Here is a 20,127-nt window from a genome sequence, read left to right as displayed (position 1 = left end):
GTCTCTTCCTCCTCGCCTCGCGGCCTCGCTGTAGCGATTTTTCGCGCTCTTCCGCCTCTCCTCCTCGCGTCTGGTTCTCGTTTAAGTCGGTCTACTCATCTTTATTCGGAAAGCCAGGTACACCGTTCGCTTGCCGGCTGTAAAGCTATGATTTATCGACACGAAAATACCCCCGCGCTGAACGCGAAGTGCAATAAGACCGCAAAAATGACAGCCGTCAACCGTCGTCGCCGAGTCTGATTTACATCGACTCGCAACTCGGCTGCACGAGACAGACTTTGACTGTTCATCGGTCCCTTCGCAAAGTGACTAAATTGTCGGTCTTCCGCCGTTATGGAATCAGAAGCCTGCGACATACCGCACTTTGCGCTTCCATCGCAAGCATTTCCCGTGTGGTCAACCATGGGAAATAAGCAATAACGTTTCAGAAATACCGGAAACTTGGCCGACCGCACTCGGATAGCCTTTCGGCTACCCGCCTCCTCCACTTTGCGACAAACCGAATTGCTCGATGCCCTCGGCCACCCTCACAATTCATGCTTTACGATATCCATAACCTTTCCGAAACGTAACCGAGGACTTTATACCTACTTCGCTCAAGATTCGCATAAAACTAACCGATTTCCCTCCATTGTTTATTACATGCCAAGAGATATGGATACCAGATTTGCACGCAAATATGTACATACGTCAAAGACCGCGCCCAGAAATAGAGGAGACAAAAAAGATAACCGTCAAACGTTACACCGAATACTTTCGCCTGCAGATTCTTCGACAAACTAAACGAGTGTTTCCGACGTGACATCGCAGTGACGAATTTCAGTTGCAGATGATATTAAAGTACACGTACCTTAGTAAGTACGGACCATTGGTTTTCGTTTCTCCCATCCAATCCCTGATTCCGACGTATAAGTCGGATTTGTACACCATCTAACTGGAAAAGCAATCGCACGGCACGGCTGCCGTGTAGCTGAGATGAAAGCAGGCAGGTTAGGCATAACCAAGACCATGTACGATTTCTATTCATCAACGTGTTTCCCTAGGTATTCAGTACCTCTCACAGCTTCACAGTGTATATTTATAAGTAACGCTATCACATTCCAATTTCACGCTATGCTTTCGGCTAGCTGATATATTTGTGTTAAACAGTCAGTCACTCGGAGTTGTAGATATACTTAACATATCTATATATAAAGCGAACTCGTATGTAACTTACGCAATTCATAGATACGCGACTTACTTAATCGCTTATCTGTACTTCGAGCAAATAACGTTCCTAATATACTTTGCGCCCAACGTGTTGAAAAAAAAAGAAGAGGTAAGGCAAGAAAAAAAAACGGCAAAAAACAGCGGACCACCGAACACCGACGACACCAAGTCTTTTCCCCCGACGTGGGCTTAACACGTCGGCAAATCGCAGGCAGCACGTGCTAATTGCGACAAAATCGCCGGTCTCATTTTACCCAAGTGCCCCCGTTTCGCCGCAACTTTTCACACAAGGTTATAAGGTTCAAAAGTAAACGGAAATTCCGCAATGTAAATTGAGAATTTCTGTTGATACCGTGCATCTACACGTAATACGCAATTTCTCTCGTTACCTCAGAGCGTTGGAGGTGAGAAGAAGGAAATTAGATAGAAGAATAGTACAGTGACAATGAATAGCGAAAACGATGAACTTAAGGTCGTCGACTGCAATCGATGCACTCCGTTGCAGGATGAGGTGCGACGAGTACATTCGTAACAGAGCGGCGCCGAGTGATTTCGCGTCCACATAGGTGTACCTACGAACGTCAAGTGGCAAGGTACGGATGGTCGAGGCACATCATCTTCGCGGTGGGTAGACAAATGGATGCAGGTTGTGGATAACGTGCGCGTGCGTTTGTCGCCCGGCGTCGAGGTGCGGCATTAATTTGACATGAGATAATGGTATGAATGAATTGCCGAGCCTGCATCGCAACTGTCGTGTATTACACACGGCAACTGGCTGCTCTCTCGTGTCCCGCGTGCGGTTCGTGCAGAGTATGACTTCGGGTTATCAGTTTAGCCTACATTGGAGACAGTTTAAAAATATACAGTATGCGTATATGTGATAGAATCTTCTCGTCGTCGTTGAGCGACTCTCTGTTACAGACAATCTATTATCCGCCAATAAAAATGCCTTATCTTCCCTCGTGTATATGTATATACACATGTAATATATGGCGTAAGAGTAGCGATTAAAAAGATGCCCCCTCAATTTCAATCCTAACAAAAGCCCACGATTCCTGATCGGCCACCGGCCACGAACTGACTGTCAGCTTGAACGAGTGTGCCTATAACTTTTAACAACCACCACCACCACCAGCACCACCACCGCCGCCGCCGCCGCCGCCGCCACAATTCTCAAATTACATGAAAAGTAGACTTTGGAGCACACCGTGCGGTTAGCCGACTTACGAAGATACCCGTTTCGGTGTCTGACATCTGCGGCTTGTCAGGCGCCGCGTCGTGTACCGATAACAGGGTCTCTCTTCACTATTTTCATCGTTTATGGCACTTCGAATATAGGCGAACACTCCGCGCGGTGAACGCTCTATATTGTTATCATTGTTGTTGTTGTTGTTGTTCTTGTTGTTTACTATTATTATTATACCGGGCGTACACGTGGCGGCACCCTTGCACATGGACTGCGGGTCACGCATTAATATACGGCACCCAGGTAAGTGACTTTCCGCGGGAAGTCTCATAATAACAGTCAGAATTGACGCAAGGTTTCCTGCATCCTGTATCGGTATAGATGTACGTAAATGCGTATACATAAACGATAAGACGTTTAGGGTGTGCTGGTGCAATATCACAAAACAGTACCGCATGTAGCTGTGATACCTGTCGATAACGCGACGCTAGCGTTTCTGTAACGTTCTCGAATCAAGTGCTTATCCGAGGGGCTTAAATCGGGGTTGGAAGTTGCATAATCTTCGACTAGGACCAGGGAACTTTCGGTACTGATTTGAGAGTATGAAGCGGCACTGCATAAACGTCAGCGTTGAGTTGCGATCCGCTGGTGCGTATTATGTACATTATCCAATATTTCACATTTAAATTACGAGTAGTTATCTAACCCTCTATAACTTGGCCGGGCTGCAGCAAAGCCAGGACGTTTGTTTGATCAGCTGCACCTGATCAATCGACGCGATCAGCCGCACGATTATGCATCATCTTCTACCTGATTATGTATAATGCAACCTACAGATGTGCATCGACCGATTAATTACCAGTATTAACCTACCCCGAAACACGTCATTCGTCACGTTTTCGAAAACCTGACCAACCATCGTTCGCTCGTGGTAGTGATCACGGGGTCAGGAGAGGGGAAACACGACGTGGCGCCATGCGTTTCGCTTCATTTCGTCATTTCAAGCGTTCGTCTGACCACATGACGTTACTCGTACCTACACGACTGCAGAATTGAACGCATTAATGACTTCGAGAAGCTGCAACGCAATTTAAAGCTTCCATCGGTAACTTCTGAGAAATGGTCAAGCGACTAATTCACGTGACTAAAATCGAACTCTGCATGTGACGTTGCGTCATTTCGAATGAGTTTTGTATAATTGTTTTGAAACATTGCCATACCATGGGTTGCCTAGATTTTAGCACAAAAATTCAAATGACTTCGCATTATTTCAAGTAGTCTTCAAAGAGTACCTACGAAAAACTTTACCACAATCGAGACGTAGTTACGTGCGTGTACTCGATCCCTTCGTGCAGGGACGATCATCGTTGACATTAATATTCACTGCGAGTAATTTTGCAGCGAATGGTCTCAATACACGTACCCTTACGGCATGTTTTATACCCGCGTGCTGAAAATATTGTCCCTTTTATCGACTGATCTCGTAGTCCAACTGACGTTTCAAAATTGGGAACGACCAATCCGGGTTACCCCATAATTATTCATCAAATTGCTGATGCAATAACAACGATGAAGGAATTAGCGTTGGACAGTAAGCACACTGAACGCAGAAAATTAATTATGTTACATATGCTTCTGGAAACGACCAGCACGGCGACTGATTCCCAAGACGTAATGGATTGATCGGGCAAAGTCGGTACAGCGTTATCGACATTCGTAACGATAACGATAACGTGAATTTGCAATTCGCAATGATTGCTGGTGTAGGCATTGCGTAATACGCAACGTTTGAGCCAACGGGGACGCGGTGCGTTGCAGACGCACGCACACGCTGCTAGTAACGTACGAGGTATGCGCGAGGAGAAAACGAAGGGGAATAAAACGGAAGACCAAGAGACGCGGCGCCCCCGTTTATGCATGTTACACCTACAGCACGCTACGTGCTTCTCACGAATTTACAATCAATCGAATGGTTGGCCTTGGTCGAGTTGAAAACATCGGATGACCCGCGTAGCCGAGGTAATACACGTTTCCGTATCACTTGTATCAGTGATACTAGTTACGCGGGCAAGAAACCGACGCGTTTTCCGTTGCGGACGTCGCCGACAGCTAAAATCTGTGTCGCAGCACTTGCAGCGAACTCTGAGTTCGTCTGTAAGCCCAGCCTACCTAATCAAGTCGGGGTGGGTTCGAGCCCGGTATAAATTTTGCTATTTCGGTCAAGGTTTATGACAAGCTTTTGCTGCACTTTTGTTAAAATGATTAGCGGCCCGGCACCGTGCGTTCCGCGGAGACAGCAGCGCGCTGTCATTAGACGGAAAGAACTTATACCGAGGCGACAGGAGGCGATCATATTTTATCGAGCTGGGCACGCGTGCATCGACCGCAAGTGCCAAGGAATTTACACAATTTAAATTTATGTGCCGCTATTGTAAATAGTCCGTTTACTTTTTTGCTCGTTTTTTTTCCTACCTTACCGCTAATTTATACGCTAATATATCTTCAATTACATATTTCTCGATTTTAACGCAACCGTAACACTTATACTAAACCAATATCTTTCTTTTTTTTATATTTTAACACACGCGCACACACACACACTGTCTTACATACTATATTGTGTACGTTACATACACATATTTATGCGGCAAGAAACTCAACATAGGCACACGAGCTGTTGCAAAAATCGCGATCGAATGCGAAAGACATCTTTTTCATCAGTCTTGTTACACTAACGCACGCATACTAAGAAGTAAGTGAGTTGAGAACTTTCTAAATTTTCACCGCGGTGTAAGTTTGCAGATGTAATCGCGCTGCGCGACACTATCAGTACACGTGTTTTGTGCAATACATGAAGTACCCATCATACGTACGTTACACGTGACTCCTATCTGCCAATGCGCAGTGCAGTAATCTTTCGCGGTGCAGTTTGTTCCCACGGTTGTCGAAGTCCACTATTTGCGAAATACTATGCGACATTGTCACCTACTTTGCAAATGCACCACGGAAAACTCGTAAATTTAGTTGCGGAAAATGAAAAAAAAAAAAAAAAACAACTACCGCTTTGAAAGAAATACAAAGGAATTAATTAATAATTCCGGGAGAGATTTGTATTTTTGTAGGTAATTAAATAATTTCAGACTTCGTCAAGTGCAATACGGCTAACCCGATAACTTGAGCAATTTTTTCGTCATTTTTTCTTCTCTAAAAAGGCTGTCATCTGATTACCTCCAGTTATACACCACGAATTGGCACTGAGCCAGACCACGGGTCGAAGCTTATACTTTCGGTTGCACTATACATTACGATTACATTCCCGTGTCATTTGCGGTATTGCCTGAATCAACCTCGTTATTTTTTTACGTGCAATCTTCACTGTGCACACAATAATGGTATATTTATAGATACGGCCGAGACCGACGAAGCTAATTGAATCACTGACCAACCTAAGCGGTGCCAAATTACGAACGAAATGACAGGCATTTTAAAAGCAATATAATAATATCGATGAATAATCATAGGTTTGTGCCTGATTAGACGATTAGAAATCTCCCAGTACCGTCATTATACATCCGTCCCATATAATGCACCTAGTGAAAATTGATTTGAATAAAGTTTCGAAGCGGTATATCATGTCTGGACGGTAGCTGGTAATTTAAGATATACACCATAATGGAGCGTCGACACCTGTCGGCCGGCACGCCGTGCTCGGCGACCATTCGATACCGGTGAAATGAAGAATGAACGCGTATAACGACCACTAACCACGGCGATATCGATGTTGCGTTGGAAAGAAGAAGCCTCGCTCGGGGATTCTGCGGTCACACGAGGGTGGCGACGTTACATGCGGGCTAAATTGAAACGACGGCTGTTTATTAATCTTAAGCTCGGATGTCCATAAAGCAGAGAGTGTACGAGCGGCAAATATGCGTATACACATGTATACGTATGTGTAAGACGTATTCATTTGCGTGACAAACCGGGACAGCTGGCGCACGCTCCGCATGATCCTTGCATGGGGTGGACCTTTTTGTCGCGTATTGAAGCGTCTGCATTCCTTCCTTCAGAGTCACGCTGTACCGCAAAAACGTTTCGACAATTTCAAAATGTCCGCTTATTTTATTCTCCGGAGACGGCGTGAACGACGGGAGGACGTAGCGAGGGATAAAAATGAGCAAACGAAGTGTCTCTGTAAAGCACCTTGCATAAGAAAACACTTGGTCCTCCTGCACTGGCTGCAGGTTCAACAGCCCTCAAGCTCGTTGCAAGAAGAATTTCCAACCATAAAAAACTGACGAATGATGTACAACCGTGCATAATATTAACAGACTGCCATTGCAGTTAGCTGTAATAATTAGCTATTATAGATGCGCTTCAAGAGCTAATTAGGTACCCCGATCAAGATTTTGGTGTACAAATCTATTGTTTACAACAAATAAATAACGTTCGAATGAATTGTTGAGTTATTTTAAATGAAAGTAAAAATTGTAGTATAATTTCAAGTCCTCGACCCATATTCTCCTACACCTACATATAAACATATACCTACGTACGATACAAGTATCGTGCTCAAGCCGAAAAGTGTTACCACTAACCTATGCGTAGAGCAAACATAATATATTTTGCAATCGCATATGTAAGTATAATGTATACGTATAAAATACTGTTACACATGCTATTGCGTGAGGATGAGATTTCATTAAACGACACACTGTTATTATTACGACGACGCGTTATCATCGTTCACGGCGATTTTCTAAGCCTGGTAATTTTATCACCAAACTTAGCTGCGTCGAGTAAAATCATTCTCTTTACACATATTACATACATACACCCATACATATAATGTACGTCGTTGATGACGCTGCTCGTGGTGGAGGATGGATGTTACACGCTTTGACTGCGGAGATGGTGGCGCCCGAAACGACGAGAACGAGTCTTCGGATTTGACGGAATGACGATGGTGGTAGTGAATCCACAATTCCAAAATGCTTTCTAAACATTGCACAGACGCAAATCCGTCGAGCGGCGCGGCGTGTCGAACGAAGCATGAGGCGAGCTTGAATCAACGATAATGATGACGGTCATAATGTTAATTGTAAAAAATAATGAGAATAACTTAATGAATTATCCAACGTGAGTATGAAGGCGAGGGTCTGGATTGACTCGACTAATCGGCGTGACAGACCACCTCTGGTCACCGTCCATCACCGTGAAAAATGAGATTGAAAATTCCCAACTTCTTCAGGTTCCCAAAATACCGAGGTACAATACAATTATTTTCATCTCGCGACGATCTTACAAGTTTCATAAGTTGTACATAAACACGGATAGTATCGATCGATATTACAAAAACTTGGATGATCAGATTTCGTAACGATTTCAAGATAACATGTTACCAGAGGGGTGCAACATCGTTTGCTTCGTGATGTTGATCGAATTGATGTCTGATTGGTGACGTAGGAGAATCATCTATTGGTAATGGAACGATCCGTTGATTTCAAGGATTTTTCACGTACTATGATTCTTGATACTAATCAAGACTTGAAGATCCATCAGATTCTCGTGCAAAAAAAATTCTTGCGTTTGTGGATATCTACAAGTGACTGACGCAACCGCAAAGTTCGACGCGACGTCGTCCCGAGGGTTTAGGATTACAGAAATACTCATAAATTTGGAACAGGCATCCATCCCGAGTCCATGCAGTTATGATCGTTGTTTGCACGTATACCCTTCCATCGCAATTATTCTACTCGATAATAAAGACGACTCGACGCAAGACGGACCTGAAATAACGTTACACGAGTAAGGATCAATTGATTTCCGAAAGAATAGAAAACATGCGCGGGAGGCACGATGACCCATTTTCAAAAGTGATTAGAAACCGGCGCCGATAATACCTGGGGATTAAATGGCACGTTTCTCATACATAAACTTCGTATCGCTCGGGCCGAAGATAAGGAAGTTCCGTTGATTGCGCCGGTCAGATATGGAAGACCTTTAATCTCGTAGCTTGTACAAGTGAATCGTAGATTGACGGAGAGAGCGGCAGAGGGGTGTGCGGAGGGATGGCCAACTTCCTAAATCATTGAGAATCACGTCGCCTTCTCGTTTCATATTTATTGTTAGACATCCCTATCTCTGGTCAGGCGGCGTTTAAAGAAATCGCGACGCCAGCCGGTTGATTAAATAATCATCCTTAATGTCATCGGCGTTATTTATTTACGTGCGACGTTTACGGATCAAAATCCATAACATCGATTGGGGCAATCGCGTTCAGAAAAGCTGAATATTCGACGCAGCATTTTTGGTAAAGATGAGTTTGAATTTTTTTTTTTTAACGGATGAAAACCAATCAGTGGCACTTTTCACGAAAAAAGAATCTGTCTGTCCGACGACTTTCGATTGTACGCATACACGCAAACGACGATCGATATAACATGTAGCTGATTCTTGTTCGTGAGATAATTGAATTGTCACGAATAGACGCGGTCAAGCAGGAAAAACCATACTCGGAAGAAAGAACTCAACGTCTCCTTTGCCGCCGCAGCAGCGTTCGCGTCTTATGGCGAAATTAAAGGCGTGCATTATACGCATCAAGATTCTATGTCGTCTGTCGGCGTTGATCGTGCAGGCGACCGCGGCATGCATTAAACATCGCAAGTCTATCGTGGAGACTTCTGGCCGATTGCGTACTTCGGTAATACGTTATAGGTACAGGTACCGGTATAATGGTGCGTTTATAAAATGGGAAGTCATTATCGAGAGAGAACCTAGGCATCGCCGTCTGTCACGCATGTGCGAACCGACCCAATTACATTATCATGCTAATCCCTGGCCGCCTAGCCTCGACATCCTGGACGTCTCTTTTTGCACCTCAGGGACTGGATCATCGCATCTGCCAGTACCTATACTTGTAGTTAACGTCTGTGGTATCCTTCACAAAAGTTCTACGTTCTGACTAATAGATGCCGCTAACCCGTCTGCAATTCTGTACTTTTTTTAATACCGTTTCTGTGTATAAAGCGGTGAACGCTCACGAGTCGTAATGAGTAAACCGCCGCATCGCGTACGTGACGTCGAATAAATTATTCAAAACGTGAGCACCTGTACACCATTTTTATCCAAGGTTGACGCGTTAAAAAATATATATATTAATTAATTGCATATATTTGAGGGAATTTCGACTGACGGACAGGCGGTATATACATGTTGATTTGTTATGCCTTTGGTACAGTAGTTTAGGTACAATCGGCTGCTCTCGCTGGTATAAAATTGGAAAATGTTCACAAAATTTTATACCTACTTATTCAAAAAGTAAAAGTAAAGATTTTTCAATTCGATAGGTATAAAGCAGAAGTCTTACAGAAAATGCAGTCCAATTAGTTACCCCGTCAAACCTAAACTATTTCCGTTATTTCCTAACCAAGCTTTTTATGAATCCCTGAGAACCGCGGCGGACTTCGCGCCGCCGCCTCGCAAGGAATCCCCCCCCTCTTACTTTATAGACGACGGTTTCTCAATGCTTTGAAGAATTACACTTGCATTCGTATAAGTTCACGTATATCTACAACTCGTAGGTACACAAGCGAATGGATAAATAGGCATATTAGTAGTTATTGCCCGGCCTCCGATGCTCGTTACCCGCTACTATACTTATTTATACGCGTACGTATAACCATAAGTAGGTATTGTATAAAGGATGATGATACGCGGAGAAATATTTCAATGAATAATATAATATACCAACCATGGAGCGGAGTGCGTGTAGGTAATACGCAAGCCCTGAAACCTGCACGCACCTATTCTCTGCAGTCACACGCACACGGTTTGCGTAACAAATTCTTCCGCATCGTCGCAGAGTTGGGATCCGGAGCTTAATCATTGATTCGTCGTTAATTCGATGCACCGAAACGGCGCGGGGATCATAAGCGTCCCCGCATAAGGAAAGTTCATTTGAGCAGTCGTTAAAATAATTACAACTGCATACGAAAATGTACATACCCATTCCGGCGTTAATTCTTCAACGAAATGATTAACATGAGAGACGAGATACCACCTTATATACGTATGAGTGTATACCCACTTGACTTAACGAGCTGAGGTCTGTTTTAAATATACAGGTAATTAATCCTGGGCCCTTTCCGAAAGGAAATTGTTATCTGAAAGTGAGAATCCGTTTAACCAATTAACCACATTTGACGTGCCGTGTGTCTGCCCTGTATACTGGAAATCCTGAGCATAAACTACGAATATGATATGTTACAATTCTTGACGGAGGGCGTTGTTAAGTCATGAGATAAGAAAGAGAGAAAAAAATTACCAACCATAGCCCGAATCTCCTTTCTTTCGGACATCATTATCGTTACGTCAAGTATTATTTTATTATTACTCGCCGCTGTGTTTGATGAACGAAACTTTACACGGCGCCACAAATTCTTCTGCAAATCGAAGTGTTCAATTGTTGATACATGTGGTGAACGGTGTTTTTACTCTCGCGTATGTTTTACTGCAGTATATTATTCTTATTCTATTCAATTAAATTTTTCACTCTCGCTCTCCTCTCTGACTTCTGTTTCTCTGTTTTCTTTCCCTGCATCGACAGTGAATTACTGTTTTATGGAAAGTCGTCATGTGAATTCACCCGATACCTCCGTATTGGCCATTCATCATCGTCTAAAAACAGCCACGGTAAAATCAACCGTTTATTATCGACTACTTATATGTGTACCTAGTTGCGTTAAGTGTAGTATTGAAATATATTACACCATATCGAATAGACGAGATAAGAATTAACTTTGGTACAGTTTTACTAAAGGTGTCCCGATTTTTTATTATTCAAACAACGCGATCCAAATCATTTTACATCATTGCTGACCGGCAATATGATTTCAATTAAGATAAAACGAGGCAGCGGCGCCTAGTCGGGAATCACCAACATAACAATTATCGCAAACGTTATCAGTAAATACCAATTACAGTTCAAGTTAACGTAATTTTGACACCTAAAACCGATATAGAAATTTGAAATGATAATTCTTGACCCATATATTTTCACCAGGGGCGTGCGTATCATAATACATACCTACAAACACGTGTGTCATTCGAACATATCAACTGAATACACAAATGATAAAAGGAATCCGCTTACTTGTCAAAAAAAAATAAATATATAAAAAAATAACGTTGCACGCGTGCCTAAACTTGTAAAATTTTTCCGTATTTAGCTATAGGCGAAATAGAAAAATTGTCGTGATTATACACAAGTGTCAGCACTAATTCCGTTACTGCATGACGCTCGTAGCTGTGAATGACACAATTTTCGATTTTTCGCAAAATTATCCTTCAACGAATATTTCTATACAAAGTGTACAACGAGTGCAAATGCCGCGTGCAGATTTGAAAAATCGAATACATCTCCTCGCCTACGGACCTCACTTACAATCAGAATAACAAATTTGAGGAAGAACTGTATCAATTTGTATCCACTTCGCGTTGAATAAACGACGAGGGCATGTCTGCAGCGGGAGGCGTGAGGAGAAAGATCAAATCGGCGTAAGATGAGAATGTCGTTGGCGGTTTGCCTGCAGTTTTGAGCCGTCCGCGTGTGGGTGATGCGCGTATGTAATAATACTTTATACCCCGCATAGCCATAGGCATAGCTGTGCGAATCTATTGATATCGTGCTCACCGCTGCGAAAACAAAATTAGGAGTCAAGTGCCGAGTATGAAAAGTCGCGAAGCCGAGCTAAGGAGAAGAGGAGAAGGGAAGGAAAGCGAGAAAGTGAGGAGTCGACTAAAATACAAACAAACGATAATGTAGCGCCGGTATACCCTGGCGGTCATCCGCTGCTGCTGGCCAGAATAGAATACAGAATGCTGCTGCTGCTGGAGGAGGAAGAGGAGGACGAGGATGGGGATGGAGAGGAAGCGGCAAGGAAAGGCGAAAGGGTTGCGGCATGCACCTGTTCTCACTATTTCACGCCATCGGTCCGCCGTGACTGCATCGTCTGCCTCGCACGAGCTAGCCTATCCGGGCAGCTAGGCTTCGCGGCTCTCTCTATGCGAGAGGGTCCCCGGACCGGTGCTGCAGCCGTCTAGTCGTCAGCCGATGTGCATCGTTAAGAAGGTTCAAAGCTGGATTCCGATTTTTATTGTCTTTTTACGAGCAAAAAGCATTAAATCGAACGGATTTACCCTAATTTACGTCGTTTGGTTTTCGATGCGATAAATTTTCACGACTTATGATTCATTTTGCAGAGAATGAAGAGGAGGATAAAGCAATGAAACGCGGATCAGAGAGGGAGGAAAGATATTTCGCGACAATTGTATGACGAGAACGCACAAATGCGTGTATAACGCATAGCGAGATTCGTGATTGAAATTCGATACCACCTTCTTCCTCGTAAACCGTATACTACAATGTAGGTACGATATTATAACGATGTATGAATGAATTGGCTCAGCGGCGTTGCACGGGTTTCGGATTAATAAAACGAGCTGTCAAGAATCAGCTGACGGCTATAACTGATACATGTGATATCGTCGGAAAACTCGCATTGGTCTATTTACGTGACGGTGTATAATATGATACATGATTAAACGCGAGCCGTTGGCCTTATCTGAATAATAAAATCATACATAAAAGTAGGTACTTGTATCACGCAGATTAGCTATTACCACGAAGTAGAGTGCAGATCCTGTGAACTGACTGACGGGAAAAGAGAGAAAAAAAATTAAAGCTTTGCAAGACGAAGCTGCGGACTGATAGCAATTTGCAAATAAACTCATCAAATAATTGACAGGCGTCCGGACGTCGCAATAGAGAGATCTCTCTCTAATCGACGCCGGGGTTGCCGGGGCGAGCTTTTTTTTCTATCACTGATAGATTTTGACCCTCTGAACTAAATACGACGGGTGCTTTTCCGGTGATAAACCGGTCGTTCAATCGTGGGTGAAAACTCATCGTTCTTACCAGCTTAAAATTATCGCTCTGTGCTATGCTTTCCAATCCTGATACATCATTTCGAAGAGTTCAGTCAATTATAAATGTGTGTACACATGTGACAAAAACTTATCAACATGAGATTCTCTATCAAACGAGTAGTTATGGATGCAGTTTGGAAGACGAGAACTTTACGACAAATCACCGAAATTTTCATACGATTCTTCTCTTCAAATTCTTAGCTACAAAACTATTACAATATTTAACAAAGAATTCACTAGTTCTAAAGTTTACAAACAACGTTGCGGTTATTATAAATATACTACCTGGAACTTTTGAGTTTCTACTCAGGAGGTCAAAATCTATCATTGTGTTAAAAGTTATCGAATTATATGCAAACAATGTAACACCAGCGAAGATTGATGCAAAGTGAATTGGCGACGGCATAGTGGTAGTTAAATTTCGTTTAGAATTGTTGTTATGTTCCAATTATACGACTGCTTGAAAAATTGTTATTTCTTATTATTTTTTTTTTTTTCTCCAATATACATTATACGTATAAATTGCGAATAGATAACACCAAATTCATTTATCTCTAAGGCTGTTTTGCAACAAGATCACACTTTGATCCTACGAGTGTCGATAGTTCAAATTTAACAAAAAAAGCAAAAAATTGCACTAAACGATTAAGAAATATACGTATACGTTTGTATTATACATTTGTTTCATTAAACTTTTACGCAACTAGGTGTACATTTATATAATCTGTATAGTCTGTATATATATACACACACATATACATATATGCATGTATGAATCTTTATTGCAGCAGCAAAAAATCGCCTTCAGTGGTCACAGCAAACGGGCAATTAATTACAATTACTAATTGCCATATTATATTGAAACAAAAAATAACGTCACTCATAGTTATACACGTAGTACATTTTGTTCAATCCACATTAACGTACGAAGAAGTTAACGTACTTATCACGTGTAAATACGAGAAGCATTCATTTAATCGCGTCAACGACAGGATAATACGCGATTTTGCTCGACATCATTAATCGATGTAATTAAATTCTCGCGGAATTAAATGGCACGAACTAATTACGATAATATCGATTCACGATCGAATCTTTAAGTATGATAAGATTCGGCCTTGTCAAACTCAACGATAGGTACGAGTAGATGAAAAGAAAAAAAAAATAATGCGTAAAATTGCAATAATTTTTCAAATGCAGGTGGGACTGACAACGAGGTATATGTACAAAATACCGCGGCCTAATAATCTCGTCCATTTTTCCATGTAAGAAGTGAGGATGTGCTCAAGTTGTGCAACAGATAATCAGCCCCGCTCTCTCGCCATGGCTCAGAGACGCTGCAGGGTGATATAACGATTCAAGGCGTATACAGCGTCACAAATTGCACATTTTCGCGACTTCCATCGACGAGTAGAGTCAGGGCCGTCAAAGGAGCGACAAATTGATTCGGTGTTAAAATATTGAAAATAAGAAGTTTGTAGTATTTAAAAGTGAATATTGAATTAATTGATATCGTTAATTAGACGTTATGTGTACTCGGGATTAATTAAGCCACTTAATGATAGATGCCCGGGATGTGCTACCCAAACTGTCAATCAATAGTTGCGAATCCAAATCCAAATTTGATATATACTCTGCAGATAGTATAATCCATAGTAATCTGCCAATAATTTGGATAATCTGTTAACTTTCCGGTTTTCTGTTTTCGCAAGAAATTCAATTTTTACGATATAGTTTTTAAATTTACAATGTAAATCCTCGCGCCATAATTCGTGTCCGTGGATCCCAAATCTCTGCAGAGAATTTTGAGGCCAGATGAACCGCTACTTTCCTTACTATTTTCATTGTATATACGATTAAACGCAATATAAGCCGCAGAGCGAAGCGCGATACAGGCAGCAATATGTAATTGTAATTCGCAGAAACTAGAAATATGTGGAAATATCGTGAACGAGTGAACGCCTCATGTTTCCTTCAACCATTGTAAGCAAAATGCAACGACGACTAGCGTAAAGAGTGACCGTCGTGTGTGAAAAGACGAACACGAATAAAGAGCTACTCGAGCGCGTGTTTCAACTGCAGGTGTAACGTTCGCTTCCGGCGGAAACGCCGACTATCTGGATATAAGAGAGATGCGATTTTTCGCCGTTTCGTATCGTCTCGGCTTCGCCACGCTAGTTGCCGACATTCCAGGATTCGGCTGGATACCAGCACACAGAACCTGGATGCGACGCGATATACGTGAGAACGCAACAATCTCGCAATTTTTATTGTCACACAGATATCCGTCAACTCGCGCCTGCAGAGCCACGCTCAACCTCCAGGTTATTGTAATTCTGACGACAAGACCGAGCTCGGCGCATAGTTCACGGGCAGAGGTAGTCAGACGGCAGATAGACAACGACGACGCCGTCCTACATTTGCAAAAATTCAAAATGGCCGCGGAGCCTCTCTTTCCACCTCTGAACGGTCCTGCTGCATACGCGTACGTTACGGACGTACTTTACGTAATATGTGTATCGATATAAGCGCACGGTAGGATGTACATATACACACAACGCACGAGACTTGTAACGAAGGTGCGGCGGCGCGTTTGCATTCGAGAGAAACGTAGAAAAAACCGAAAGCAAAAAAGAAAGAGGGGAAAAAGCGGCTAGCTAAGCGGCATCGGTTCGGACGCTCGACGCGCAGTTGTCCGACGTTTTGTAACCGCGTGCCCACAACCATAGGTATAAAATATAAACTGCGCTGTATCTCCATACATTTCAACCCTGCAACTCATGACTTTGTTTTTCTACCTTCGAACGCACGACTGGGGTCCGGACGCACCCCAGGCTTTTCTTGATCATGAAATCGGTCCTGTGCTGATAAACAGACTTTCTCAGGCATGGTTCTCTTCTTGTTTTCACAAAGAAGAGAATGGTGTACGAGAAATCTGATTTTATTTATATTTACTTAATGACAAACCCATTCGAAGCTGAAAACCGTGAACGATAGCGACGCTGAGCGTAGTTCAAAGTTCACGTGGGGTGCTTTCGGACCCCAGTCATGAGTTGTAGGGTTAAATGTTCTACAGCTTCGATCAGCGGCTCACGGTACACGTAAATTCCAGCTACAGGGTCAGGACAAACTCGTATTTGTTATTTGTGAGGTTGAAGAAAAAACAAGAATTAAAGAAAACGAAGAGGATCGAAAGAAAAAGACGGCGAGGGAGGACGGGCGGGGGTTAATAAAACGCTCAACGACAATTTAAATGAATCAAACATCGGTATATAGTTAGGCATTTGCAAACATACAACGAACGTTGTTAAAGTAAATAATAAAGAACAACGAAAGCGGCGTTTACCGCTTATCGGCTGTCAGATTCGAACTGTAAGAATGACAGTTGGCGAAAAAAGGAGTCCGTGGACAGGGCTGTGTGGACCCCGTGCGGCGTGCCAGGAGCCCGCGCTACACGACACCACGTGCCAACGCGGAATAGCGTCGTGTTACGACGCCAAGATAGGCGAGGACTCGAATCGGTCGAGGAACGTAGAGAAAGCTTGTACGATTATGATGAATAAATTGAATATTTCACTCACCTATATCGTGGTCCATAGCCGGTACGGCTACGTAAACACAGGTTGTACGCGCCAGGCCGAAGGTATCCGGAGAGACGTTGTTGTTTACGACGGTTGAATAGCTGTCGCAGAATAAACTCGGGTTAAAAGGGTTCGAAAATTGGTAATTCTAAGACCGCGGGTCGCGGTAATCGTTCGGTTTCTCAAACGCGATTGACACGAGGTGATATATGAGCCTAAGTCCGAGCTGCTTTGGACCTTTCAAATTCCTGTCAACACACGCGTTCGGCCATGCCTGCGATACGAATTCGTGTATTACGCTCGTAAACCGTGACACAGGCAGCGTACTTACCGGTATTGCCCTCTTCGGACACACCGCCGATCGGACGATACGGTTTTTACTGATTTTACACGAATTACTGTTATTACGACACATAAACACTCGGTATCAGTCCTCACGTTTGTCCTTAGCGTCAGTCAGATTGACAGTCGGCGATGGTGACTGACAGGTGCGCTTCTCTCACTGCGCGTCGACGCCGCGCCAATACAAAGCCCAAGCTGTCGCCACCTGACGGCGAACCCACCAACTAGCCGAGGGTTATACTTTTCATTCGATTCTCTCGTTTAAGGGGGTGCCCTGGTCGATTTAGACGTTGACGCACGTCTTCAAATATCCAAGTCCACCTCTCGCAAAAGAGAAAAAGGACTTGACAGCCCCGTCCTATACGAGATTCTGAACAAAAATACCACAACGACAATTGATTTAACGCAGAAATAAAGAAATGTCACGGATTCTACGACATCGCAGTAGTAAATTCGTGGAATTCAATGCCATTTCTTTATGCCTCACATTAAAATCTATTGGGATGTTTTTGTTCAGAATCGCGTATCAAATAGGGCTGTCAAGGCTTTTTCGCATTTTTGACATGCGGATCGTTTGGTAAAAAAAATTGTTCATCAGTGTTGCATTACGACGCCCGAGTTTCATTCATTCGGCCTTTCAGAGGAAATAACCAGTAGCTATTGCATCAAGTTATTCTCATTCACATTTACTGAATTGTTCTCATTTTTATCCACGTTGTACTTTATTTTGTTTCACTACTTCTGTTTTACTTTATTCTTCTCTTTTTCTTCTTATGGTAAACAAGTCTGCAATTATCATAGGTACATAAGTTCAAAGTAGCGTGAAATCGTAGAGAATTAAAATTCGATGTTTCGTTCGCCGACGGCTATTAACGAAAGGGTATAATTTTCTCCGACATCGTCGAAATTAAAACCTATCTTTAACCGAAAAATGAGAGAGGAATAGAGAGTGAAACACGAGGATATCAAAGATTGTAGTTATACCTGCGTGATGTGCCCAATTTCGGACACCGGCGATGTACTACATACAAACATAAATGAATTAATGCGAATGTAAAAAACTGGACGAGTTGAATTATCCCATATTCTTTTGAAAGATGTACGTGTATTTTCAGAATTTACTCGACTTGACGGACGTTTGCACAATGCTGACACAAGTACGCACATGGACGTTCCGCGTCACAAGTGGGATATTATACTTTTATATTATGTCTTTGTATGCTATGAAAACGGTATACCAACACCATGCTTTTTCCGAGTACGTATTGGGTAATAAGATGCAGTTTCCTTGATGCTGTGCGAAGGCACCGGCTCGTCGCGGCCCGAAACGAGAGAATGTGTCAGCGTAACTTGAAACACTTTATAGTAAGAAAATATGTTTCGTATCAAAATGACTCACCTTTCGCCAACCTTTGAGATCAAAACAATTCACAGCATAATTCTTAGTCACTCGAACGTTGGTTTGTTTATTTATTTTTATTGCTAGAAATTATTTCATCACTCAACTTACAGGCATACAAATATTATTGTTCGCCCAATAACGGGGACGATTTTTGTCAATAAATGCAAACGTACACATCCACAATTAACGATATATCCTCGTCGACTGCACAGGCATGGCAATGAGCTTGCGTAATTTGACGATTTCGCTCGTGAGGTGATAGTTCTTCAATGAAAGACCGTCAGTCAGAGGTAGCCGGAGAATAAATAATGTGTACCTACTACGTACGCATTCGTTTAGAGAAGTAGGTATTAGACATAATATCGATCGAGATATGTCGCGACAAATGCAAAATATCCTAATGATGGCAAAGACGATCAGGAAGAGCAAAATGTAAGCTAGAAATATCCGCGGCAGCATCTTACCAACATCTGTGAAATTGTTTAGATTCATTTTACTTAGATTGTTCGCGATTGACACTAGACGTTAACTTTACTGTCCGTTATGTAACTAGTGCGATGTTTTGATTAGTTTTGATCAAGGCTCTTGATTTGAAAATTTTATTGGTTTTGGTTTACGTCCTTGAACGGCTTACCGAAGACTACTCCGGCAATCAAGTATCGTAATGTATTCATCCTGACTTTGTTAACACTTCGGCCTTCAGTGATCAACCAATCGGCAAGCTTTCATCTTCCGAATTTCCCGAAATGGAATAATGTGTGGTGGCATTTAGTGAAGAATGGAATATTTACTCTTTCCATTATGAATATTTGAAAATGTATGTCAATTTTTCGTATTTGTAACAATAATATTCGTTTGAAATGGTATTTGAGATGTATCTTTTGTAGAAATATTACTTCACACCCCGATATACATGTTTTGACGGTGCAACTGAAGTGGAAGACGAACAGAATTTACTTAGGTAGGAATAAATTTTATTATCAAAGAAACGAATGACACGGTATAGAGCTGTCATTCTATGTTTTTTTTTTATGTCTATTCCAGATAAGCCAAGTACTACAGATTAAGCATTATTAATGTTGATACTTAGATTTCAATAGCTGTCTCTTTTGGGGGGATCAGCATACGGTTTCGGAATAATTCCTTCCTTGTATTGGCGAGCCTGCTCTTGTGCGATGGCTTGGACACGTGCCTTTTGCTTACCAAGTGTTAAGCACTCGTGGTAATCCTCAAACATGTCGGAACACTTTTTGTAGCCCTTTGGTATTCCATAAGCTTCCATGCATTCGTAAAAATGCAGCTCGTAATCTTTACATCTATGCGATTGCTGAGCATTGATAAGACACCCTGTCAAGTCCATGACGGGTGTGCGGAATGCCGGAGCAAAATCCATGATTGAAACTCTGAAACATATGACATCC

The 20,127-nt window shown here is 42.5% G+C and overlaps 2 protein-coding genes across 3 annotated transcripts in view; both read right to left on the bottom strand.

The window, feature by feature from the left end:
• LOC107221972 (homeobox protein TGIF2) overlaps window positions 1–17,780 on the bottom strand; it is an 82,277-nt gene extending 64,497 nt beyond the window's left edge. Inside the window, exons 1-2 of one of the 2 annotated variants that reach the window (XM_015661162.2) lie at window positions 17,294–17,780; window positions 16,963–17,063 (exon numbers count right to left, since the gene is read on the bottom strand). In XM_015661162.2, coding sequence (XP_015516648.1) covers window positions 16,963–16,978 — 16 coding nt within the window. In that variant the 5' untranslated portion in view covers window positions 16,979–17,063; window positions 17,294–17,780. Of the gene's footprint in view, window positions 1–16,962 lie in introns of both variants that reach the window. The other variant, XM_046745654.1, reaches the window with a different exon arrangement.
• A 2,019-nt stretch (window positions 17,781–19,799) lies between these two features.
• Window positions 19,800–20,099, bottom strand: LOC107221970. Its single transcript, XM_015661159.2, has one exon. The coding sequence runs from the start codon at window positions 20,097–20,099 to the stop codon at window positions 19,800–19,802; it is 300 nt and encodes a 99-aa protein (XP_015516645.1).
• Between the last annotated feature and the right edge of the window lie 28 nt (window positions 20,100–20,127).

Source organism: Neodiprion lecontei, chromosome 1 (genome assembly GCF_021901455.1).
Source record: "Neodiprion lecontei isolate iyNeoLeco1 chromosome 1, iyNeoLeco1.1, whole genome shotgun sequence".
NCBI lineage: Eukaryota > Metazoa > Arthropoda > Insecta > Hymenoptera > Diprionidae > Neodiprion > Neodiprion lecontei.
The sequence above is the reverse complement of the archived record's forward strand: the minus strand, read 5'-3'. Positions and strand labels throughout refer to the sequence as shown.

Bases quoted from the DNA above. Each gene is read 5' to 3' on its own strand.
- LOC107221970 (XM_015661159.2), bottom strand. From the start codon at position 20,099: ATGGATTTTGCTCCGGCATTCCGCACACCCGTCATGGACTTGACAGGG.